This window comes from Patagioenas fasciata, chromosome 14 (assembly GCF_037038585.1).
Source record: "Patagioenas fasciata isolate bPatFas1 chromosome 14, bPatFas1.hap1, whole genome shotgun sequence".
NCBI lineage: Eukaryota > Metazoa > Chordata > Aves > Columbiformes > Columbidae > Patagioenas > Patagioenas fasciata.
The window spans coordinates 12,361,070-12,386,119 of NC_092533.1; the positions used below are offsets into that span (position 1 = coordinate 12,361,070).

General features: G+C 37.5%; 1 protein-coding gene and 1 long non-coding RNA gene across 4 annotated transcripts in view; one reads left to right on the forward strand and one right to left on the reverse strand.

Annotated features, from left to right (window-relative positions):
• LOC139829115 (uncharacterized) overlaps positions 1-25,050 on the reverse strand; it is a 401,519-nt gene that overhangs the window by 63,800 nt on the left and 312,669 nt on the right. Inside the window, exon 3 of the long non-coding RNA XR_011741395.1 lies at positions 10,373-10,492. This is a non-coding gene — a long non-coding RNA (uncharacterized lncRNA). The remainder of the gene's footprint in view (positions 1-10,372; positions 10,493-25,050) is intronic.
• The window catches only part of GABRA1 (gamma-aminobutyric acid type A receptor subunit alpha1), a 42,400-nt gene continuing 25,191 nt past the window's right edge, over positions 7,842-25,050 (forward strand). The window contains exons 1-4 of one of the 3 annotated variants that reach the window (XM_071814798.1): positions 7,842-8,227; positions 10,415-10,502; positions 14,196-14,308; positions 24,196-24,263. In XM_071814798.1, the coding sequence (XP_071670899.1) occupies positions 10,429-10,502; positions 14,196-14,308; positions 24,196-24,263 (255 nt within the window). In that variant the 5' untranslated portion in view covers positions 7,842-8,227; positions 10,415-10,428. Of the gene's footprint in view, positions 8,342-10,414; positions 10,503-14,195; positions 14,309-24,195; positions 24,264-25,050 lie in introns of all 3 variants that reach the window. The other 2 variants (XM_071814796.1, XM_065848949.2) reach the window with 2 other exon arrangements.

Sequence of the window (25,050 nt, forward strand, 5' to 3'; positions counted from 1 at the left end):
ACTTTACAATCATTTATTAATGTAACTGTTAACTACAAGTTTATTAGTATTGTCTATACTAATAGGATATATCTCTACAGAAAATTGTTCATTCAATTTCAACCATCACTTAGAAAAGTAAACAGGCTCATTTTATCACTATTGATTACAACTGGCATCAATATGAGAATTGAGAAATCTAATTAATTAGCCCCAGCTGAAGATGGGTTGGATGAACACTGCCATAAATGACCTGCAAAGCAGAGTTTTACTTTCAAAAGAAGTTGACTCATTTACTTGCTACTTTACCACAAAATGAGAAAGACAGCTTTCTTGTGAGTCCACGAAGCATTGCTAATGATAATTTTGTTCAAAGCCTGTGCACTCTCATTTCCCTCAGTAAGGGCAGACAGTAGTAGCTGAGAAGGTGGTTCCACAACTATGCCACCGAGTTACTCTCAAAAATACAGAGTTCTTTTCCCCACAGCAGAACCAACACAACTGGAAGAGTAGTTTCCCTCCCCTTCACACCAGTTACTGTTATAGCCTGAATATTGTTCTGATCTCAAGTGCTTTGCTCTTGATTAGCAGCAGTACAAAAGGGACAAAGCTCAATACTTCTTTTTACAGAGCAACTACTGACTAAAGAAGTACTGGTTTTATGTAGGTACATTTCAAAGTTTTCATAAGTAACAGTTTGAGCTCCAAAAGAAAAAACAAATTAATATTGGTATATGTAATCATGAAACAGGTAAAAGTGCATCCCAATATCCATGCTACAAAGATTAGGTAAACATCATTAACATTTTCATGAAAGCAGCAAGACTCTGAATGCTAAATATGGCTTCATATTGACTGTATTTTCACATATTACCTAAGCACACTCAGCTGTTTAGAGCAACTCCTCAGTGTGTTTAAACCAGGCAGTAGGCAGGGACCAGAGCCACAGCTGCTGCATCCACCCGGCTGAACTCAGCACAGCTGGGCCAGTTCACGTGTGCTGGGGAGCCAGCCCTTACACCTACAAAACTGTTTCTGCTAGTCAACATTAAAAATATTGCTTACATGCTAAAATATCACTTGGATCATCATGGATTATCAAAGACCTTCAGAAACAGTATTATCATAGCTTTCCCTTAGAAAAAAAGCACAGATTTGGATTACAAGACACTTTCAAGTCTAACTGATATTTACATTCATTATAATGTCCAGAAAATATTGATTTTTACTTACTTAGTCTGTTGCCCGTATAGCCCAGCAATTATTTCAGCTGCTTTTGAATGAAAACAAAAATTTGCTAATATAATATAGCCACACATGCAAACTGTTGTAAATGCCAACTTCATTTTGCAAAGTTTAGCATATAAATGTAACAATTGTGAGGTATATTTCCGTAAATTAAATAGATATAATAGGAAATGTAGTTGAATCAGTATGTTACAGTGAGCAAGAAAAAAAATTAGAAGTTCATCAAGGAGCTCCCTAGCCAACATGAAGATTTCAGTTCTGCCTGCCTAACACTGGGGGCTCTGCAAGGAAATTCAAAACATATACATCAGGTTTTAACCTACAACAGTAAAAACAAGCAACAGAAACCACAAAATAAGGAAGGAAGAACCCACATGTACAGAAACTAGGAGCCTTGGGCCAGGGGAAAGCTTACCTGTAACCTACTCTGCTCTTATATTGTCTGTAAATGTAAACACCTGGACCTTTAATTATCCCAGCACAGCATTTCTGGGAAAATTACACAGGTTTTTGTCTCTGTAGTTTCGAGAAATATAAAACCAAACATGAGTAATTTAAAATGGGGGAAATGCAGAAGTGTTGTGTTAGTGTCTTTTGGATAAGCACCTTAAAAGAGATGAGTGCAAAATCTAAGCATAAAATCATCATGCCATTACAACATCACTTTGTTAATGATAGTCTCAGTATATTCCTCATCTATATTTGCTATGCCTGACTACATTTGGATTTTTAGCACTAGGCAGGTCACACAAAAAATAAATTGAAAAGTCTGAATATCACATAAATATTTACTCTGCTTTAATTATAGCAGACTTCAAACTCCGGAACAGGACCGTGCACGCAAGAGCGCTTAGACAGGGTACTGCAATGGACTAAGTACATCTCCATGCAATAACAGCAGCAGTCAAGATGCACACAGCGTGTCCAGCTAGGAGATAAAATCATCTGAAAAGCCTCCTTGTCACCATCTCTAAGAAGTGAGGAAGGCAGTGGAGTGGAAGAAATGGGTGAATGAAACACTGTGCTAAATGACAGTGGGAACCAGCACCTGAGAAGTGAATGTGTGTGTTACCTTTACTTTGCAAACTTTTCTGTGGTTTCTGAGCAGTATTTGCAGGAAAGCTTCAGTTTGGAACTGTGTCACTGAAATCCACAGGAATTTTGGCTAATTGAACTTCACGGGTTGCAATGTTCTCAGTCTAGATAAAGGCACCAAGACAGGGAGAGAAATTAAATGTATCTAAGGTCACCTAAGAAGTCAGCAGGGTATTCGGTTTCCAAAGCAGCAAAATTCAGCCTAGTGTAACACGTTTAAGTTTAAGAATATTTATGACCCATGGCATCAAGCAGATTCTTCAGTGTTTGGCTGAATTAGGATGAATTGAAACATGTTTTAAGCATCTCTCTGAATTTAGGCTAAGATATTCAGACTCTACATCTTCCAGCTCAACTAAAGGCACATATTTATATTAGGACAATGGTGAGCTGAACTTTTCCCTGCTGATTTTTTTTCTTAATTTTTTTAAAATGTATTTTACTGTTTCTTATCTCTGTAAATATTTCTTTTACTTCTCTTTCTTTCTTTTCATAGTCACTTATGTTCTTTATCCACATATAATAAGTAACAAGGGCTTATTAATGCACTGAACATTGCATTGTTAGATGATACATTTTTAAAAGGCAAAAAAGTATCAGCCTTCAGGAACTTTGGATAATCTAGAACTTCTACTTACATAGATTTTTCTCATATCTGATTATAGGATTTTTTTTCTTTTCTTTTTTTTTTTTTTGAGGGAGAGCTTCCTGGGTGTAGAAGTTGTGCTGAATTTCTATGAAATGTGCTATGAAGCTGCAAGAGGTTGTAGATTTCTAGTCAAGACTTCACCTCCTCAGAAGCAGTGAGTTAGAGCACAGGAGATAAACATACGGGCTTTGTATTCCACTATAGATAAATCCAGCTGTTGCAGGAAAAGCCTCCTGAAAAAGATCTTGTCAATGATCACCACTGGGTTTACCAGGCTCTTGTAATCCCCACAAGTTCCTGATTGTGACCTTTGTTCTTTTTGGTAGTTTTCATTAATTCTACAGTGGTTTTTGTAGAAAACAGATTATTATCCCATTCTTCCTTTCTGACATCAGACAAGAAATCCGGTTATTATCTAGGAAAGAATCCTCCATTTCTGGCTCTATGGGTCGAATTTTGTGGTGATGTTTGGCAACAGTGTAGCAAGGCATAGTAAGTTGTTGTCATTGTGGTTTAGAAAGTCCGAGAAACTTGTAAGTAATTGCATTTTCTGTTTGAAATGTGGTATTTGGAGACTTTAAAATTCAAGAGACAATCCTAATCTCTAAGTTTCTGGCCATCAGCTATTTTACATTTATTCTGTTTTTAATAGATAACAGGTTCAAAGAAGTGCCACTTTCAATTTTCAACACAGATCTAGAAAGAACATTCATGTGTCTTTAATGGGCATTGTATCAGATCGACTCTCTGAAAATCGTGCAACTTGTTTTCTTGAAGATTCTTGTTTGTATTTTTGTGGAAGTTCTTCTCTTTCTACTAATTTTTTGAAGATGAAAAGGCAATGGATAGAACCTTACTGTAAAATGAAAGAGGCAAAATGAGGCTGAACTTTTTTTATATATCACCACTTGCCTTTTATAAAAACAGTAGCTGACAATTGTATGTCCTGTTTTCTTGACTGTGGCTCTAAGTTAAGGGGAAAAAACAGAAGTTAAGCAACTGAATTTTGTTATGTCTACCAAAATCCATGTATTTCTGAAACACATTAATTTAGAAATCAAATTCAAATAATATATTTAACAAAATATTTCCATTTAATCACACAAGCAGGACTTGTAACTAACGGAGTGCAAAGCTTTGGAGCAGATGGTCTTTCTGTTTTAATTCTTTATCTGATCTGCTGTATGCCAGTAAATCTCTGAGTTTCATTTGCTTTATTCAAATCCCTTGAGTATTCAGGACACATTGTGTCAAAGCATTCTGCTGTGGAATTTCAGTTGTTTTATATATGCTCCTAAGCTAAAATCAAATGTATATTTTGTACACACAAAGAACAAAATTATAAGAAACACAACACTGAAAAAACCCATTCTTCCCTGGTGACCTATTTAAATACTCTGTGCGTTATGTATATATATACACTGAGAAAAGATGTAGGCAGCTAAGGAATAGACCAGACTTCAGAAAGTGCTTAGTAGAAATTCAAAAGCAAAAATAGGTCTAACTACTTCAAAAATCTCTCTTTGTGTCAATTTTAATACATCATTTAATAAATACATTTTACCAAGATAGGATTCAATTGGTTTAACTTCATTGGTACTAATCACTGGCACTAACATTGAGGTTCAAAGCATTGCACGTAGTAGGTGTGCCAAGTTTGTCTTGGCTGACCGTTTAGATTTTAATAACATTGTTTTCAGAGGATTTTGCTCTACACTACCTTGCAACTTGAATGACATAGCCTGTTTTTGAAAACTTATGGAGGCATAAAGCTGGCTTGAAAAAGCATGCAGTGAGATGCATATCAGCTAATACTGAGTTACCTGGAAACACCAAGTTCAAGTGCATCTTTCCTTTCTCATTTGAACAATTCATTCAAGAATGGAATCAAATGACCGTAAGACTTCCTGGTAATATACACGTTCCTATATGTAGCTTAAGGTTCTCAAAGTCATCCTCTTAAGTTAGGTGCCTGAAACCCACAGATGGACTTATTTGATAAATGCTTTACCATAAGTGGTGTTTGGATTAGATGGGTGGAATTTGGATGAGAAAGGGAAAAAGTAAGAATTGCAAGACATGTATCCCCCACTTAGCACTTGTTCTTCAAAAGAGCATTCCTGTTGGTCACAACAAATTATATTTTCTTCTATTGGATTTCTTTTTTTCCTGAAAAAAACAGTTATTTTGTTACCACAATCCATCATAAAACAGCCTATTTGTTTGACTACATCCAAATATTTTTAGCATTTACTATGGAACGATATGATAACTGTGATAACAGCCTTTGAAAAGAAAAGGGAAAATCTGGGTTACATGTGAGCACTGATGGACAGAAATCTCAGTCATGGAAGAAAAATAGTTTTGTCCTACTTTCTGAGCAGATGAGAATTAGAGAGAGAATGAGCAGCTTCCAATTTTAGGTCAATATTTTCACCCAGGGAGAACTCAGAAAAATATATCAACCTTAGGCAAATGGCAGTTGTGTCCATGGAGGCAAAGACCACCCTGTATAACCCTTGACACTTCACTAAAATAAAAACTGTTGTCATTGTTTATGTACTAATTGAAATAAGTAAGTCAAGAAGAATACTATAGGATGCAAGGTTATGTCTCATGGGTTCTGAGACTACTTCAGCTGCCTGCTTGCTTGGATTTTAGAGAACAGAGGTACATTAATCTGTAGACATTCCATCATACGCTTTTCAGCCCATCTGTCTGTCTAGCTACCTATCACAGACACACAAATACAGCAAATGTACTTATAATCTATTTGATCATGAAAAATTAAAGGGAAAATAAAATACTGGAGCTATGTTGAACATTTATTTATCTTTGCAAACCTCTGTTATTCATCTGGAAAAAACAGTTTACGGTCATTGCAGGTAATACAATTAATGCCCTAGTGACAGGGCAAGGAATCTCAGTGGTTTTACAGCCTCACATTGTCCATGTACTTCAATAAAAATCCCTTGTGCTGTTTTTGTAAACTCGTCTGAGGACCTCAGCTTACTTGTTGCTTAAGCAAAACTCTCTCATGCTTCAGTGCAAGAATAAAACCAGTAAAATATATCAGCTAAGAGCAAATGCAGGTGGAAACACTCCGTATCTGGAAAATCCCTCTAGCCTCTAAGAGTGTCTATGCACTAGTGATTTGAAAAATCACTGCTTAAAATTCCCTTGGGAAGTCAGTAGGTTTCTCTGTTGCTTACTTTTCTGTACACTGCTGACAACCTTGACTCAAAATGAGATGAACTACAGTGGAAATGTCAAGAAACTAAGCAAAAAGCCCATCACAAGTCTTTAAAACAACCTGTGGCTATTTAATGGTGAGCATAATGACTGGATGAACTTGGTGCACTAGGGGACTTTGATAAACAAAATTTCCATTTTCCTTGTGCTTAGGGAAATCATTGCAGCATTTAGACTGTTGTAAGTCAGGCACTTATCCAAAATAACTGCCACCTTGGAAGTTACTGCCAGCCTTAGCTATGAATGTCATTGGTTTGTTGGGTCACCTCAAATCCTTCTCAGGCTGTTACAAAGACAAACAAATAATGTATTTCATTAAGATGGGTAGAACGTGCAATACTTGATTTGAAAATCTGGATAAAGCTCACAACAGAGAGTTTATCTCTAACACAGGATACCAATTCAGGTTATCTGTGACAAAATATTAATATGTGGATTTTGACATCCTTTGGAGCAGCGTCATAGGAGGGAAGCGAAATTGGATTGGCGATGGCACTGAGAAGGGAAGAGGGAAAGGAGACAGTATTTGAAATGCAGTAGGTGCATATAAGGATGTTTTGCACCCCACGGATGCTGGTAGTGCTTTATAAGTAGCAGGTACTGTTGACTGAGCAGTTCATTTTAGCTTTAAACAGAGCTAAGACAGCTGACCATGCTGTGTTCATGGCAATTAGCGGTGTCTGACATTTCTGCAGAAGGCTTGGAGCTGAGGAAAGGTGCCTCGAGCTAAAGCCACGATACCCTGTGGTGGGCAGGTAAGTGGCTGCGTGATGCTCTCCTGGCACACCCAACACCTCTCCAGACCTGATGCATCCAACTTTCTCCTTGTTCCTCTGCAGAAGTATCAGCACATGCTGAGCTCACCGCTTGCTCACACCTGAGGACGGTCAGTGGGGAGGGGGGGCTTACACTGACGTTAACTTCAAGCAGAACCGTGCCCCTCGGCGACCACAGGTGGGCCAGGCCCGGGGGGCGGCCGGGAGCGTCTCTCCCGCCGCGGGCTCAGGCGGGGCGCGGGGGCTGTCCCGGCTCTGGTCCCCTGCGGGGCTCCGAGGGGCCGGGGGCTGTGCCGCCGCTGATCCCCAGCGGCCAGGTGGGAGAGCAGTGCGGCGGGACCAGGGGCTGGAGCTCCCGAACACAGCCCCCGAACATAGCCCTCGGCACAGTCCTGGGCCCGGTCCGGGCAAACGTGGCACCTACCGAGGCACCGGCTCCCGGAGCGGGCTTTCTAAGGGTCTCGCCCAAAATGCGTGTTACCTGAGTTTAATTTTAATTACGATTGCACAGCATCACTGTCCCCATCTGGTTACATCCATGGGCTATCGCCTGGTCTCTATGGGTATATACCGCCTGCAGGCACACACGCGTAGTGCTGCATCCTCTACATTTCTAGGTAGCCTTCATTCATATTTATGCCTTGGTTAAATATTTGATCAAAGGTTGAACGTTAACGCAATCGGTTATATTTTTAATGTACGACCCTTCAAATAGACTGTTTTGTAAACTGCAAGTGTCTGAAGATTCTCAGTGTAGCGTTCCCCCCCCCGCCGTGCAGCCTCCCCGCCAAATAATAACGCTGCAGATTGTAGAAGGATTTGAGTCTGCAGCCAGAGAGAAAGGGATTAGGGCGAGAGCACTGGAAGTTAAATTGTGCTGCATATAAAAAATGGGCGGATTGGTCTCTAGATGAGAGCTTGGTACCACCTTCCTTTCTAAAATAAAATCTCTCTGGCATGAAGTCACAGCCTATTTCACATCCGGTTTACCCTGGGACGTATTACTACTGTCTTGGTAAAGAGAAAGCTTTTGTTGTATAGCTGCGGTCAGAATATTGGGAGGAGAAATTTGGGTGCTAAGCCCGGAGGAGCGGAGCAGCGGCGGCACCGGCGATGGCCGAGGCGGAGTGAGCGGCGGAGCCGGAGCCGCGCAGCCTCCGCGCGGGCGGGCGGGCAGCACCGGCAGAGGCGGCAGCGGCGCCGCGGACCCGCGCCCGAGGGGCTCCCGGTAAGGGCGGCTGCTCGCTCGCACACCCGCGCACACCCCGCACCCTTCCGGGCGCTCCCGGCTGCGGGCACCGCGTCCAGGCGCGCAGGCGGCTCCTCTCCCCTCGCTCCGCAGGTACCGCCGGGTCGGGCTCATTTTTTCCTATTTCTCCAGCTTGAAAATCCGCAGCGATCGATGGGCATTTAATTCATCTTATTTATTTATTTTTTAGCGTGGACTGATTTCTACCGGTCGCTTCGAAAAGGTTGTGGTGTTTTTTTTTTTTGTTGTTTGAGGGCGCCTTTTTTTTTTTCCCCCTTTCTGAGGGAGGCGATGCGATGGGAGGGGTGGCTTTCTCAGGGTGAGGGGGAAATACAAAGTTGAAATGCCGGGAGGAAAACAAGTCTCGATTTGCGCCTCGGAGACGGGCAAATCTCTCACCGGGGGTCAGAAATGCATCAAAATGCCCCTTTCTTCCCCTCTCCTTTTTTTTTTTTTTTTTTTTTGTGTGTGTTTCAGTGGGCGCTGCTGAAATTCTCCCACAAGTGTGGCTCTTTCTCCCATTTTGAATGGGAAAACCAGAGCTGCTTTTTGACAGGCGGTGCGGGCTGGGGGAGGCCAGGGTCTGGGGGCTGCTGGTGTTTAACGTTCCTTGAAAGTCTTTGTTAACATCTGCTTTTTCCAGCTGCAAGAAACTTTCCTTCTCCAGGATTTATAGTGCCTGTACGGGTTTACTGAAGCGGGGGGTGGTATTGAGAGGGGGGCGGGCGTGGAGCTCAACAGATCAAGATAGTTCAGAACAATTCACTTTCGTTCTTTATCCCGAGGAGCCTTTTGCAAAGGCAGAAGTTGGCAGGGCAGGGAGAAGGTGATTTTTGAAACCACAGAGGTTGCTTTCCCTTTGTAAGGGGGCTGATCACAGGGCAAGTTAAGATGCCGTCTCGCCCCTGAAGATCTTTATCCACGCTTTTCCTGCCACATGCAGCTCCTTCCTATCCAGTTAGATTAGCTCAGCCCCACTCAATGCTTATCTACCGATCATTTGGCTATAAACGCATTAATTATATCTCATGGCTTACATACCGCTTTGTAATGCTGTTTTACTGATTCAAATTGTCCCCGAGAGTGTTCAGTGAATTGGGGTACAACAACATCTCCATCTACAGTGCTTCATTTTCTTAGGCATTTAAAATAACTCCAGTTCACTATTGGGGGGAAATACAGGCTTCGTATTTTGTTGCCCTTATTTAACGTGATGAATACTAAAAATTGACTGTATTCCAGCACACAGTCTACAGATATGTAAAGGGACCTGCAGCATCTCCTGGGCTTACCCATTCCACAAATATCAGCTAACTTTGTATTTTATGGTTTATTAGAAAGCGAAAGAAACCTTCTGAGTTGTGCTGCTTTTTACTCAAAAGTAAACTGAGAGTAACTCAGTGAAGTCTGGAGGGAGAACGGGAGACATTTGGAGAGGAGAAGGCTGCTAATGCAAAAAACATTTCCTAGCAGCAGAGACTGGCAGAGATTTAGGAGATGGTATGTAGGTTGTCAGGACATGGTTTGATCATGCATTGTGCCCTTTAGCCCAATAAAAATATTAGTGTACATATGTAGCAGCAGATCACCGTCAGAATCTGATCAGTTTACTACTTCTCTGATGCTAATATTTCAGGGAAGAGGAGAATAGTAATATCTGCAGAAGAAAGTTGCTTCCACCACATCAAAGCAAAGCAGGGGCTGTGAGAGAAGCACCACACTTCTCAGCCACACTACCACACACCGGCACCTTCCAAGAGGTTTGGAAGGACTTGGGCAGGTTTAAGTCAAACAAAAAACAATTACACTCGGTTATCTGGAAATGTTACGGAGGTGCCTTGTCACATTTTCAGCGCAGGAGGAAACTCAGTAAGAATTGCCACAGAGTTTGGGGACAGCAGCTTTAACTCATAGTTAAAGTTCCAGAATAATGCAAAAAAGAATACACCCTTACCACAAAATGAATCCCACTTTAAACCTCTATGTCTAGAAGGTAAACAGAAGAACAGCCAAGGCCATGCTCCCTTATTCTGATTGACATGAGCTATATTATTGTAAGGTCATTGCCTGACATCAAGTTGTTCTCCAAAAGTTTCAAAAATCAGACATTTTTTTCCACAGTACCTGTTTTAATGTAGGGGATGTTAATGATTCTTTTTCTTCCAGTTTCAGAGCCCACCATGAAGAGACTCCTGGTGCTTTGTGACTGCCTCTGGGCCTGGAGCCTCCTTCTCAATGCATTGACTGAAAGAAGGTGGGGAGATATTCTTTTAATGCACCAACAATTTTAGGAGCGTTTAGTTTAATATAGCAGCGTAAGACAAATACTGCATAGACTGCACTACTACTATAAGTATATTGAGGGAAGTTAATCCCTGTTCAAATCCCCGCTAAATCTAACTAAGGGAAGACTGAAAGAAAACCAGTTTGTTTGCATAACACCTTTTTTTCAATATTGTCAAGAAAAAAAAAAAAAAAAGCCAAAGCTTCCTGAAACAAATTGAAACTAACCTATCTCTTAAACACCTGTGCAATCCTTTAGAGTCTTATATAATGACTGCTCAGAATTACAAGTTTCTTTACAAGAAAAAAAAGTGTAATTAAGTTTTTAAAAAATCTCATTTAAGTGCTGTTTAGTAACTTCATTGTCCCTGCAAGCAAAGGCAAAAATTTCACTTCTTGGTTGGTCAGGATGGTATCCTAACTTAGTAGCTGTTTTTCCAAATCTGAAGTAGACCTTCCTGGTGAAGGGACTCTGCTTGGATGAAGGAGAATTTGTAAGCTCAGACCACATAATAGTTTATGTTTGAATGACCACGCTGCACTGAATGTTTATGGAATATATGTTGAAATCAAAATCTAAAAATAGCATTAGTATTAAGAACAATTTCTAGTCATACAATACCTCATCTAACAACTAGTAGGTTAACTAAAGACTGCAAAGCAGTTTGGAGTATACTTGAAGTACTCTCTGCAATTCAAAATTCGGTAAAGGTGTTTAAGAAGACTCACAGATGTATTTCTGTATTTTAAAAACGTTGATGTCCTGCCAGTAATACTACCTAATTACCAAAAAGCAGTAGAAATTTTGTATTGTCAACAAAGATCCCTAAAACCTGATATTTGTGCCTTGATCTCCATAGTGTCTCCTTATGCTTTCTCAGCTCCAGATAAACTTATCTTCTGGTTACTCTGGGCAAAGATTCATCTGCACAAGCATTTTCTCTCTCTCTCAAAAAAAAAAAGAAATAAGAATTAAAGCAGGTGATGAAAGTAACAACTGCTGTATTGAATAAACATGACTTTTAGAAGCAATACCTTATTTTGATAATATATTAAGAAAGGTGAGATTTGAAGTATTCATTAAGTGAGTTATCTGGCCTAGCTAAAGAATTTTGCGATAAACTGTTTATTATATGGATATGTGTACATATATATATATGTACATATATTTGTTACACCTACAATGTATGCATGCGTGTTCTTAAAGTGAGAATTAAAATGCATTTGACTAGTGTTTAAAAATTATATGGTGTGTCACTATTATAATGACCTGTAGATGGAGTTAGTGCACAGTTTTTTATTATACTGTGGTTTAATATGAAAACACAATCGCATACAGCCACTTTTTCCTCAAAATGTACACATCTTACATGAAATATATCTGTTTCTAAAGCCACTTTGTCATAGTAACTTCCCCTACCTTTTCTTTTGGAGTGCTGTTAATCCTCTATGATAAAAAACAATTTATGAATTAGATAACATGTTTGTGATACAGAAAGGCACAGTCTTTCCATACCATTCTTCTTGTCATAAAAACCCAGCACTAAGACTATTATAATATGTGTGTTTTGAATGAAAAATCACAACTCCTCTGGAGTTACACTATACTTCATACGCACACAAATGTTCAGATTCTTCCTGTTGTGACCATACGTCAGTTAAAACCAGCCCTAACGGTGCTTTTTACCTCCGATAAAATGGTGGGAAGAATAGGTAAGAGTGCTGACAAATGCGACATCCAGAATGGAAGTGGTGAATTGTGCTGCATCCTTTCCCACTGCACTGCCACTGCTCCATCCTTCTGGCGCCTCATCTGCGAATATACTCATTTGTTTACCACTAAAATTTCTGAAGTATTTTTATATCCTGTCACCTTAATGCTGATGACCTTCTACTATCCTTGAGATATGTATGTACAGCAGCTCGTTTACTGACAACGAGTGTTAATATAAAATTTAATCCAGTGAAAAGTCCTGTATTGCAATTCTACATAAGGCGTATAAGCAACGATCCTTTGAAAGATAATGCTCAATGAAGACAGCAGGAGAACTTGTTATTTGGTAACATATAGAAAGCAAAAAAGAAAAAAAATATTAATGTCTGTGACTTGACATTCAGCTGCAGGTATGACAGAGAAATATAAATCAACCTTTTTTGTCTAATTTAATGAAGGGTATAGCTAGATGCTATTAATAGTATTTTTAAAAACTATTAGACATTTTGTCTTTTTCATTAGAAGGATTTATATGCATTAAAGAAACTCTGAAAATTGTTTTCTACAAATTCACGTCCTATTGAAATTAAACAAAAGTTAGTAAAACTTCCATGAGTGCCGGTTCTGAAACACATTTAAATTTGTAGTGTTATGCATTCCAACCTGTACTGCAAAATAACTTGGAAGCATTTCCAGAGTACCTATATTCAGGGTGTCTTTCCTCCTTCTCTCTTTATTTGATACAAGTGGGGTACACAAAGGATGTCTGACTGATGCAGCTTACAAAAAATAATTTCTTAGGTATTTTAACAGAACCAGATCATTTCATTTAACTCAATATTCCTCGTAAGATGGTCTTTGCCGGTTAGAGCAGGAACTGGCAGAGCTGTACAGATAACAAGCTACCCAATGGAAGAATCATGTTTGTGACTAGACCTGAGCCTAAGGGAAGTTTTTTGGCACTGCACTGTTTACCCAGTTCAGTAGCAATGTGTGTGACAAAAGGTTTTGGAAACCAAAGTTTTTGCTTTTAGTCATGATGACTACTCATGTTTATAATGGAAGTCTTCCCAGCAATGAAAAAAACTCTACTGATTAAGGGAGTCATCTATGATGGGGTATTTGATAAAGATTTCAGGTTTAAGAAAAATGTTGATTCTGATGTCACTGAACCCAAGGTTTTCATTCTCATTTGTACTGATGAAAGTTAAGAGTCTGGTAGCTGAGTTCAAAGAGCTTAATTTCATCCTTGTTCAAGCAAAATTTCAGGATCTTTGGCTAAGTTAGAGATATGTGTTAGGGATCTGTAAGTGAAGCTTTATAGACATGAAAGATTTCCACATCAACAGATGGTTTCATTCCATATTTGTAAGGAAAAGTTGGAGGTATTCTTCCAAATCTAATTGCTAAAGGAAAATGGGAAATAAAATTAGGCAAAATTATATATATTTATCTATGAAAATGCACACGCACTTGATTTACGTCTATATTAATAAAGAAGACATCTCTCTATATTTTATCTTTGGTTTAGCATTTATTTTCAGTACTTAAGTATCAGTGCTATAAATTATTGTATCTTTCGTTGTGTGCAAATCCTTTATTATGAATTAAACACATTTTTTGCTGACAAATGAGCCCTTTACTGAGGAACACACATATTAGAACATCATAACCATTAACGAATAATGAGATAAACATTAAGGAATGAATGTTCTATTTGCTCACTGTTTATAGAGAGGCACTGATTTTCTATGAAATTATAAAAAATGTGCAATTTCAGAAGAAAATGTTTAAATGAAAGGACCCTATAAAGCACTACTATCTTGTTTTATGGAGGAGATTTTGTGACCACAAACCAGTATAAGCAAGATTAAACAGATTTTGGAATTACTGTTTTGTAAGGTTATTAGTGGATTACTGTTTTTCAGTGTTAACTGTTCTGTATTTCAGCTACGGACAAACCTCATCACAAGATGAACTTAAAGACAACACCACAGTATTTACCAGAATATTGGATCGTCTGCTGGATGGTTATGATAATCGCTTGAGACCAGGACTAGGAGGTGTGTTGCATTATAATTTTCAAGGTTACATGTTAGATAAAAATAATTTAAAAGACTGTTATTTTTCCATGATATACTTCATTTCATTCCATTTACATATACACATAAAATAATGTTGATAAGCAATAGCCTCTTTTTTTCCAACAATGCCATGCCATCTCTGTCTTTCACATGCTCAGTTTTCTCACACTTATACCCAAAGGAAGAAGAAGATGGTTCACAATTCAAGAAGACCTCTGAATACATATTAAAACTTTAAATGTATGGAGAACAAAAGAAAATAAAACACGATCCATGACCTGACAAATGACAAGTTTATGACTCAGGCCTAAACAGCACATCTATGACTATCTTCATAAGAGGATTTGGTTTTAAAAGTGAAAGCATCAATCAACCTTAGTCATAAAAGTCTCAGAGAAGTTTATAAGATTTTTTTCTATTTCAGTATGTCAGGATTTGTTTCTGTAACATTTGTTCTTCACAGCTTGAAAATGATGTCTTTTTTTCTTCTGTCCTTGGTGCTGAATCCATGAAAAGGTATAAACCCACATAGCAATTAGATCTTTATAAACATGTTATTACAAAGTCTAGCCTTTCTCAGCATCCCTACATTCACTCTTCGATTTGTTTTGCTGTGACACAATCTCAAAAGTGGGTCTTAAAACCTTGTTGTTCACAAACATGAAAGTTGTGAAAGTTCTAAACATACAAGCAGAAATCTGTTCTTTCCAGCACGTGGAAAGGTTGGATTTACTTATTTCAGATTTTTTTTTTCTTCTGGACTCTTCAGGTAAAATAAAAGAAAAAAGCAACCCACCTCACAAGGTATAGTTCCAAACCATTTTCATTTCATAACTCTTAAAGGAACTGCATTATAAGAATAGGGTATTACATTAAGAATTCTTACACAATATCCTGCAGATGAAATGGAAGGTAAATAAGAGTAAGCTTATTCTGTGGTTTGAGGCTATGATCTTGCAACAGTTCTTGAATTGTGAGCCAACTTCTTCAATAGCTTGACTTTCCTGACTTCAAGGAATGGCTAAAGATAAAATTCTGTTTATAAAGTGTTAATTAACATGTTTAAAAAGGGTTGGTCTATAAATTTTTGTGTGCAATTTCAGATAATACACAACAAAATAAGAATCGCTTTCTACTTTTACCTACTGGTGCCATTGCCTGCTTATTTGTAAACCATTGGACTAGTGTAGAAATAAATATTCCTTAATCTTTGATTAATGAAACTGTACAGTTCAGTCAGCTACTATATCACAGTAAATAAACATAGCAGATAAGGCAATAAATAAATGAAACTGTAAACTGTGTAGAGTCTGGTACATGTCTCCAAGAAATATCTGAGCATATGATGATTTCTTATATGAGCTTTGTAGATCTTATGATTTGTTTAACAGTTACTAGGAGACCAAACAAAGGGAGATCCAAGGCAAGGCTTTTCTCTCATCCTTTGGATTGCAATTTAGAGAACTAAGTGCATCAGCACAGTGTACTCTGTATGTGTGTTTGTACATGGTTCTGGAGCCAGACTTGAAGGGTGTAGCGGGAGAACAGGTCTCCATACCTCATGAAAGGATCATCCAGGCCAGTTCACATTTACTCCTGACAGAAAGACTGTTCAGTGTAACTGCTCTTATAGGAGGAAATTAGCCTCTTCACAAACTTTTATAGCCATATGCATCACTACCAGTTAAAAGCAAAAACAAGTGGAGCGTGGGAAATATGGGGTGGAGGGAAGGCAGGGTTGGAGTAGTTTCTCTAACCAAGGCTTAGAGAAGTTTAAACAATCTTTGCATCCCTCCTTTTTTGAATTATGTTGCATGTTCCTACCTGTAGACAAGAACCTTGAGTATCACACTTTCCCTGTTGCTCAGTACATTATAATTTCACAGTGTCAGTTCAAGTGAATTTATCTGTTATATTCATCAGCTTTGAATACTATAACTAAGAGTACTAGGAATTTTAAAACATTCCACATCTGCGGAAATTGTGGGCAGTAACCTAATGTTTAAAATCAAATACATTAAGAGGTAGGTTTAACCTTTTAACCGTTGAATAATGTTTTTTTCAGAAGACATAAATTACAGATTTCAGAAACAAGGCACAAATATCTAGGTCATTGTTTTCAGTTATGATACCAATTTATAATAAATGGTTTGCTTAGGAATTTTGAAATTCACCTCTGGAAATCCTTGCTGAGGTATTTAAATATGAGCTAAGAACCTCGAGAAGACTAAATTTTGACACATTTGATATAGATACTTTGTATAATGGGGAAATGTATTCTGAAATGTTCCATATGTAAAAATATCCAGTGAGGAATCTAAATCAATATGTCAAATACAGCATGATTTTTGGAGTTGTAAGTTCAACAGCCTTCCATTATAGCATGATGGAAATTTTAAAATGTATATGACAGAGCAGTAGTTTGATTTTTCTTCCCAACATTAGTGATGGCTTCTTATTAAATATTTCAATCAGAACACAATTTTTATCCAATTTAAAGAGAAAGCTAAGAAAGCTACAATATAATAGCATTTAAAAATACATATAATTAGGTCTAAAACTTTCATTCCATATTAGCGCTGAGGTATCTATCAGAGAATTTAAGAGACTGGAAACCCTCATACATCTATGTTATGCTGACAAATTTCATGCTGTTAGGCATGATGTAAATCTGCGTACCACTGATTACATTAAAGCACCCTTCCAATTATCCAAACCTGTCTATCCTGCTCTTTCTATGCCTTCTGAGAAACAGTAGATGAAGTACAGCTTCACATGGTACAGTTAATTTCTGCTACAGAAATGGGCATATTGCAGAAAACTCTCTGCTTAGCCCTGGACGACCTCTCCTTCTGTAGTGCAGTTTTTCAAAGATATACACCTGCAGAAAACAGAACTCAATGCATGAGCAGAAACACAAAAGAGAACCAATTTCTCTCTTTCTTGCCTGTAGAAGAAAAGGCAGATGATAGAGTTTCTTTGGCCAGTTTGTTTCTCCTTCATTGTGTTTATGTATATGCATGAAAAATTCAGTGACTAAAAAGGTATGTTTACTGAAAAATTGTAACGAATTGTGAAATGGATTTTGATCTTGATCTTGCTCTGTTCGCTTATAGGAGTCATTTCCTCCCTTTTGAAATAAACATCAGGATGCTTCTCTTTCCCAAGTTTGTAATAAGTGTGGAGAACAGTTTCATTATTTAGTAGAAACATCCTAGTGAGGCAGACGAGGTGCCATGAAGCCAAGAACAAGCACCTGGAGAGATCTCATTACAAAGATACATTGTTGGAGCTATACTATATATTCATTGGAAAGCCAGGTTAAAAGGTGGAGAGTTGAGATAAAACAAAATTTAGAGGTCTTGAATTTTGAATTGCTCTTTGAAAATGCATGGAATCACTACTAGATTAATACTAAGTCCGCCCTTGCCTTTTTTTGGATCTCCTTTTGAGGTATCACTTCAAAAGGAAAGCTAAACGACACCTATACTCCATAATGAGTATGGGAATGAAAATTACTATTCATCAGATTATCCAGTAACGCCATATCTGAAATGAAGTGAGCAGCTCTGAGCATTTTGCCATTAAATGAGGAAGGAAATAGTTCTCATCAACAAGAATATTAAAAAAAAATGGAGCAAGTGACCCAAAGAGAAAAATTATAGTGATGGAATATGCTCATTATTTCAAAAACAGCATTATGGCTAAAATTTATCAAAGTTTTTTTTAAAAGACAAACACAGCACTATGTTATGCATTGGTACATTTGCACCTCTTATCAAGAATTATTGATATAAATTATGTTTTTAAATGTTTGCCTCCTTCATATGTGGGCATAGTCACTTAGTCAGACATGCTAGGAAACAGCATCTGTTGTACTCATCCATAAACATGGACAAATAACTACATTTACTGTTATTTATACCTGGAAAATGGAACTTTCAAAACGAATGTAAAACCATTCTGAATCACAGTAGAGGAGACCTATTAGATCTACGAGTGGATAATTTACAAAAAGCAAGGAAGAGGGATTGCAGAGAGTAACATATTGAAGCTGAAAAAGAGAAAATCATGTTAGACATAAAGCAAAAAAATAAACACTGAAGTCATTTAGGTAATAGTATCATTTTCTGTGGGAACTATCTGGATCCTAGAACTAGCGGTGATCAGAAATAGGCTAAATAATAAAGATCCTGTTCTTTTTTCAAGTACACGATCCTGAACAAAATAAAGGATCAGATAGTGCTGGGAAGGAGCCAAATAAGGAGGTGTACTCCTAGTACACCACTATGTCTAGATCAATACTTTAAAAGAATTGAAAAGAATTGAAAAATGGTGGAAAAAATAAGTTCCCCAGATAAATGACTTTGCCATTGCCTTTTTTCCTGGGTTGTCATCATGTGGGGGACAGCGGTGAGCCCTGGGATGCTGCCACAGTGCAGAGAGGGCAGCTTGCACAGGGCAGCCTGGCTGGACCTGGTGCAGAGATTTGTTAACATGACATCAGGTGGCAAATACAGATTTTTTAAGACTATCACCTTTGCAGTGCACACATCCCCGCTCTAAAACTAAAGCATATCAGGTAGTCTGTGACCTTTTAACTTAGACTAATTGTATATGCGGTTTATCCCTTTGAAAGAGATTTTGTAGTAGAAAGGTTGTTTTTTGTTTGGTTTTTTTTTTTTTTTTTAATACAGAACTAAGAAGGACAAGAGTGGGTTTGATGATGAAGACCAGAATGTTCCTAAACAAAATTTGCTTTTATAGTTGGGTCCCTTAGATCATCCTAAGAAAAATATTAACATTACTTCACTATTTAACAGACTTATGCTTGGTTTATGTTATCAGTAAAAGCTATTTGTTGATCTCTCCTGTGTGATGTTTGTTAAAATTGAGTGTGAATGTCCTTAAGGGAAATGTCAGTCTATTTCACGCCATTCATTACTTCCGCAGGATGATTATATTTAAAGTGATGGAAAATAAACCTGACAGTATTATGTTAATTAGGTTCTAAAATTCAGTTTTATTATAATATTATGTATAAATATATGATGAACATACCTCTTGGTGATTGAGGTCCCAGTGGAAATTGTTGTATTTGAATCCATATCAGAGCTAACTTAAAAGCTTAGAGAAAATATGGTTTTGGTCTGTGTGTGTCATAAAGATTGAATTAAACCTAAACATTTCTACTCTAAATGAAGACAGTCCTATACCAGATCCCTACACAGAAATCTGTAAGTAAAGAAGGCCTAGATGCTATACTTAAATCTCTACAAACTGAAAGGGCTGAGTTTGGTCTTTTTTTCCACACAGTAGGCAACACATTGATGCAAAGGCAACTGTAAAAAGCCATAGAAGCCCCTAAGAAAATTGATTTTATACAACAGTAGGGAGGTAGGGAGGATATGAGCAGCACTGAGATGTTAATTGGCATGGAGAGAGCTGCCACGATACCGCGTAGCTCTCCCGAAACCCTTCCTGGCAGCACCTACAGACGGGTAATCACAGGACAGGTCGCTTTTCACCCTTTTGGTCCCTACTTCTGCAAAAACAACAGCATAACATTCTTATGAGTGTATTTGTTGTGGTTCTTCAATCAAAATACTTCATAGGATGCAGAGTGATTAGTCTGTATTATTTTTTTTTAGTAATACAGGTGTAAGCTATATAGGCATCTAAATTCTTTCATTCAAAACTATAGGAAAAGTCGTCTCCATTTTAATAATTACAGCGCATACTGACACAAGACATGCAGAAGCAGCAAGTGCATTACCAAAAAAAAGATAAAACTGATTTAAACCACGAAAATATGCACTTCAAATAAGCCTTGTGCTCACATACCAGCAGGTCAGAAAGGGAAACGGTTAACATATAGTTTCCTATAATAAATAGGCTTATTTCCTGCTGTTTAAATAAATCTGTTTCTGTATTTCTTATTTTGTTCTCAATTTGTAATCCAATCACAATTCTAGCAATAATGAGCTCCCTGGGAGTTTAAATCAAAATATTTATTGTTATTAATTTTGAGAATTTAGGTTAGCCTAGCATCATTAGCAAAACACAGTAGTTGTAAACAGTAAAATTACAGTAGTTGCCATTGACTGGTGCTTTCACAGCCTGATGTGGATCGATTGCCTGAGGCCGTGCTCCAGTGTCCAGGTGTGCTACTCAGTTGCTATTTTGCTGATCAGTAACTACTTGGACTCTATGGGTGCCTTACAGTAAAACTAGGAAGTCATTAATAATATCCTTGGGTTTGTTTTGTGTCTACTGGAATTGTTCTGTATTTTAAAGATATCCCTATATTACTTCATGACATAGATGTTACAGCCAAGAGACACGGTTAGCATGTCTTTACAACTGATGGATTTATCCTCAGCAGTCTGATCAGCTCCTGAACCCGAGCTTGTTTTGTTCAATAACTTAGAATTTTATGTAGTTCTTAGAGACATTGTGGAGGTTTTGAATATAGCTCAGGATTTGGGGTTCCTGAAAAATGCATTCTGAGCATTTGAAGCACAGTTTAAGCTTTCCATGGCAATCAAGCTGCAAACTGAACATGGTTAACCTTGATTCTAAATATATATCCCAACTGTATGAGTAAACACATGTCCTATGCAGGAGTGACTCACAACTTCTGAAGCTCTTAACAAAGCACAGTTGAATCATCTAATTAGTAAAACAGTAAACAAAATCTCAAAACTTCCATATGGCTTTGGAGGGACTAAGCTTTTTCTGTGTGTTCAATCACACTTTTTTTTCATTGCTCTTGAAAATGAGGTACATATCAAAGAAAAAATAAATCATTTGGTGGTGTGTAAAGTGGTTTTATTTGAATTTGAAGAGACCTGGGATTAGGTGTTCTACAAATGTGCAATCAGTATGAAGATAACACAATCTATTGTGAGTGCACAAGCTGATTTTCTATTATGATTTATGACTTACATGCCCCTTAAATTATCTCCAATGTTATCCAGAAGTGATAGGCATCACTCATTTTTCCACTACCTTGGAAATCTTCCATCTTACTGCCAAAACCTTTAGTTTCCATTTCTGTGTTCTCAAAGTGATTTCCTTAAGCCTCAACCTCTCCAGTATGACCACGTCTCCCAAAACTAGATTCAAGATACCACTGCATGATATGCTACTAATTCAAAGAGTATATTCTGTATTTGAGCAAGGTAAATCCATTAGCTATATTATATTAAATAGAAGCTCACTCAGAGCTGGGACTCCAAGTTTACACCAGTAGGGATGAATGCATTGCACCCGAAGACCTTCTAGCATCTTCTATTCCCTAACGATACCAGTGGAAGTGCCTCAATGGAAAGGAGATGGAGAAATGTGGAGGCAGGATGAAAGATCTTTAAGAGAGTAATTTGAATTTTACTTTTCAATACGAAAACACTAATAGGTTTTATGACTATATTAGTTTCTCAGTCTTAAGAAATGGCGAGTAAGTAGCTGGAATTTAAAGAATCCATTCAGCAATGTTCTACTGGCCCTCGTGAAATCTTCATCTACTTGTTCTGCCAGCTCCTTCATCCAGATCACGGCCTCTTGAACTTTTGTGAAAGTGACAGGCTGAAGGACAGAAGAGTTTTTTTTCCAAGCCAAGTAATTTCTGGACAAACATATGGTTCTTCCAGTAATAGAAGATTAAATTTTCACTAAATTTTAACTTCTTTAAGTCCAGAGCCAATTAGATGTAAAGAGAATACTTAAATTACTTTCAGTCAGGTGAAAAGCTTGTAAACAATAATAAGGTCACACATTCATTTCACAGCCAAGGAGGAAATGTCACCTATCCAATGCTTTTGTCAAGAGTTACTGCAGCTTGTACACATGTCAGTCACAGATAAACAGAATATTATTAGGCAATTCAGCTACATCATAGTATTTTACTTCCTGTGATTACAAATAATACTTTGGAAATTTCATCCTTTAACTTTTTTAATGAGTCCTGGAGATTACTCTTGCTACCACCTGATTTTTGCATTGACTTGGTAACAGAATACAAGCGTCACTTAGTGCATTACTGGAAAGGCAGCAGAATCAGACCTAATATAACATCTGGATTATCGCTGTCTCACAAAACATAAAACATAAAACCAATTACATTTGTATATATTTAGAAGTTGTAGACTTTTTAAATGGAAGTGAAAAACCTGTATATGCATCAGAAATTATGCATCAAAACCAGAAATTTATGTTACTGGCTGCTTAACCTTTATTCCTTATTTCATGTCTGTTAGAACATTCTTGTAAGATGAAACAAATCATACTTAAGCAGTCCAAAAATAATTGATATCAGAGGTTGTATTAAATTACTTTTCTATTTTAGTTATTTTATAATATTTAAATAACATATAGATAGCTACATACATACATACATTTCTTAGTCTTATGAAAATTTTTGCCTGCTGCATGACTTTTACGTACCATACATGTACTTTCTGTTTAGTCTCTTTAGAATTACTTTTAATATCCAAAATTTCTCTTTTTTTTTTTTTTAAATTTATTTGAGAAATGTATCACGCCTTCCACATTTGACATTTTTACCAAAACCCCTACGTTGGCCTCTGTAGCACTCTAGTAAATGTATTCAGATTTACACCAGTGTAAATTCTGAAAGCTGGTGGGGTTAGCGCCACTCAGCAGTGTTTGGATTCATGCCTCCAGGTGGTGTTACTCCCTGCAGCTATATTTAAATTGAGTTATTTTGATATATGCCATCCTGGGTGAATATTTTTGCGATGTGTGGCTTAGAAAATACCAATATGTTCACAAGTGACTGATACTCCATGCGTGTGTGCGTGTGTGTGTGTAGAGGGGGAGGAGAGGAAGAGGGAGGTTAAACTTGTGCATTTCTCAATGTGACTTTTAGCAGATCTGCAGAATTCAGATGTTTGGCTCTTTCTGGAGATCAGCACCATTTTGGGTATCTCAGACTCAGCATTTGTGACCACTAAAATAATTAGATTCTTCTGAAGTGGCAAAGGGCATTGTGCCGTGGAACAAATGGACATCCTTGAAATCACAGAGAAGTCTACCTTTATGGTACAGCATATACATACAATCTGTGCTAGGTACATGTTATAGATTTCTGAATTATTCTTTATAGTAATCTGTCACTGAGGCCTATAAAACAAATTGGGTAGTTTAAGGGAAAACTAATGGTAGTGCTCATGTCAATTTAAAAAGAAATCTAAACCATTTACTAACTTGAACATTTAAGCCTAAATCAAAAATTGTAGCGGAGAAGTTTAGCTGATATTTATTTGGAAAAAAATTATCTCCTTTTTGTTTATTGCAGTTAAGGGTAATACAGCTAGTTCTAACTCATACCAATAAAATAGCTTTATTTTTCTATACACTGAAGTGTATTCTCTCTCTTTTTTTCTTCTATGTTTCTGTGTCTCAATGCCAAATACATAATTCATAAGCCCAAGGTTAATTATTAGAGACCTTCATTCAGCTTGCTCAGAAACACTGAGTACTCAATGAGACTTCTGAATATTGTGTAAAATATAGAGCACTATTTATATTGTCAGGCAAGAAGATTTATCAGAGAGCAAAAAGATTTACACAACAGTGGAATTACGGCTGCTGCACTGTGGCACCACAACCCATGTCTCAAAAAAGCTCTGTGGAAACGCTCTGATAAAAAAAAAGTGTTGCTGACAGTATTGACTGTGAAATGAAATCTAGAAGCAATAAATTATCAGGATCATATCGTAGACCAATTTTAGAATGGCTAATCAAGACCAATAATTTTTCTATTTATTGTGAGTATTGGTAGTGGTTAGATCCAGTGAAGACTGTTGATAGACACTCACTGTCCTAATTTCCTGCTTCATCAGAGCGTGTAACTGAAGTGAAGACTGACATCTTCGTCACCAGTTTTGGGCCTGTTTCAGACCATGATATGGTAAGTGATGGCCTGTATTTCTACTGCATTCATTTTCTCTTGTCTTTTTAATTTGGAGGATGAAAGATCCAAGCAATAACTTATTTAGTCCTTTTAAGGCTGCTTTTGTTGTTGTTGTTTTTAAATCCTTAATTCCAAAATGCTGTCAGCTTTTATGTGCAACCATCCCTGCTAGCTGTGACTGCATTTAAGTGCCCTGAAATTAGCAGCCTCAGTGCCTTTAATTATGTGTTTTAACAGACCTTATATTTGCTACATAATACGTTGTGAAATGCATTAGGGTTTGGATCTGTATTCTTCTGAGAATGATTGCTCAGGTCCTTGCTGGCACATCACTGATCCAATTTGACGAGAAAGATCATCATCTTAAAATGCAATTAACACTTATGCCTACAGTGTGACATCTGTACAGTCTAACCTGTATTTTTATATTAAAAGCTACTGATCAATGGGAAGTGACTTTCCCAGATCTTGGCTGCTGAAAGGGAAGATTAATGAGAGAATTAGTGTCACTTCTCCATGGAATTAATATTAAAATCAAATTGCTAGATAACTGCAGGGGATGGAAAAGTTCAGAAAACTGAATGAAGATGCTATGAGCCCTGGTCTTGAGAGAGATTAAAAATTGTGTAAAAATATGGATAAGGTACTTCAAATTTTGCATATAAATGACATCTTCACAAGTAGGTTGTTATTGACAGGGAAAGCCTGGTCTGCAGCTACTGGTATCTGCTAGATCTTCTGTTAGGATGAATGCTGAAACATCCTCATTAATTTAAATGAAGAA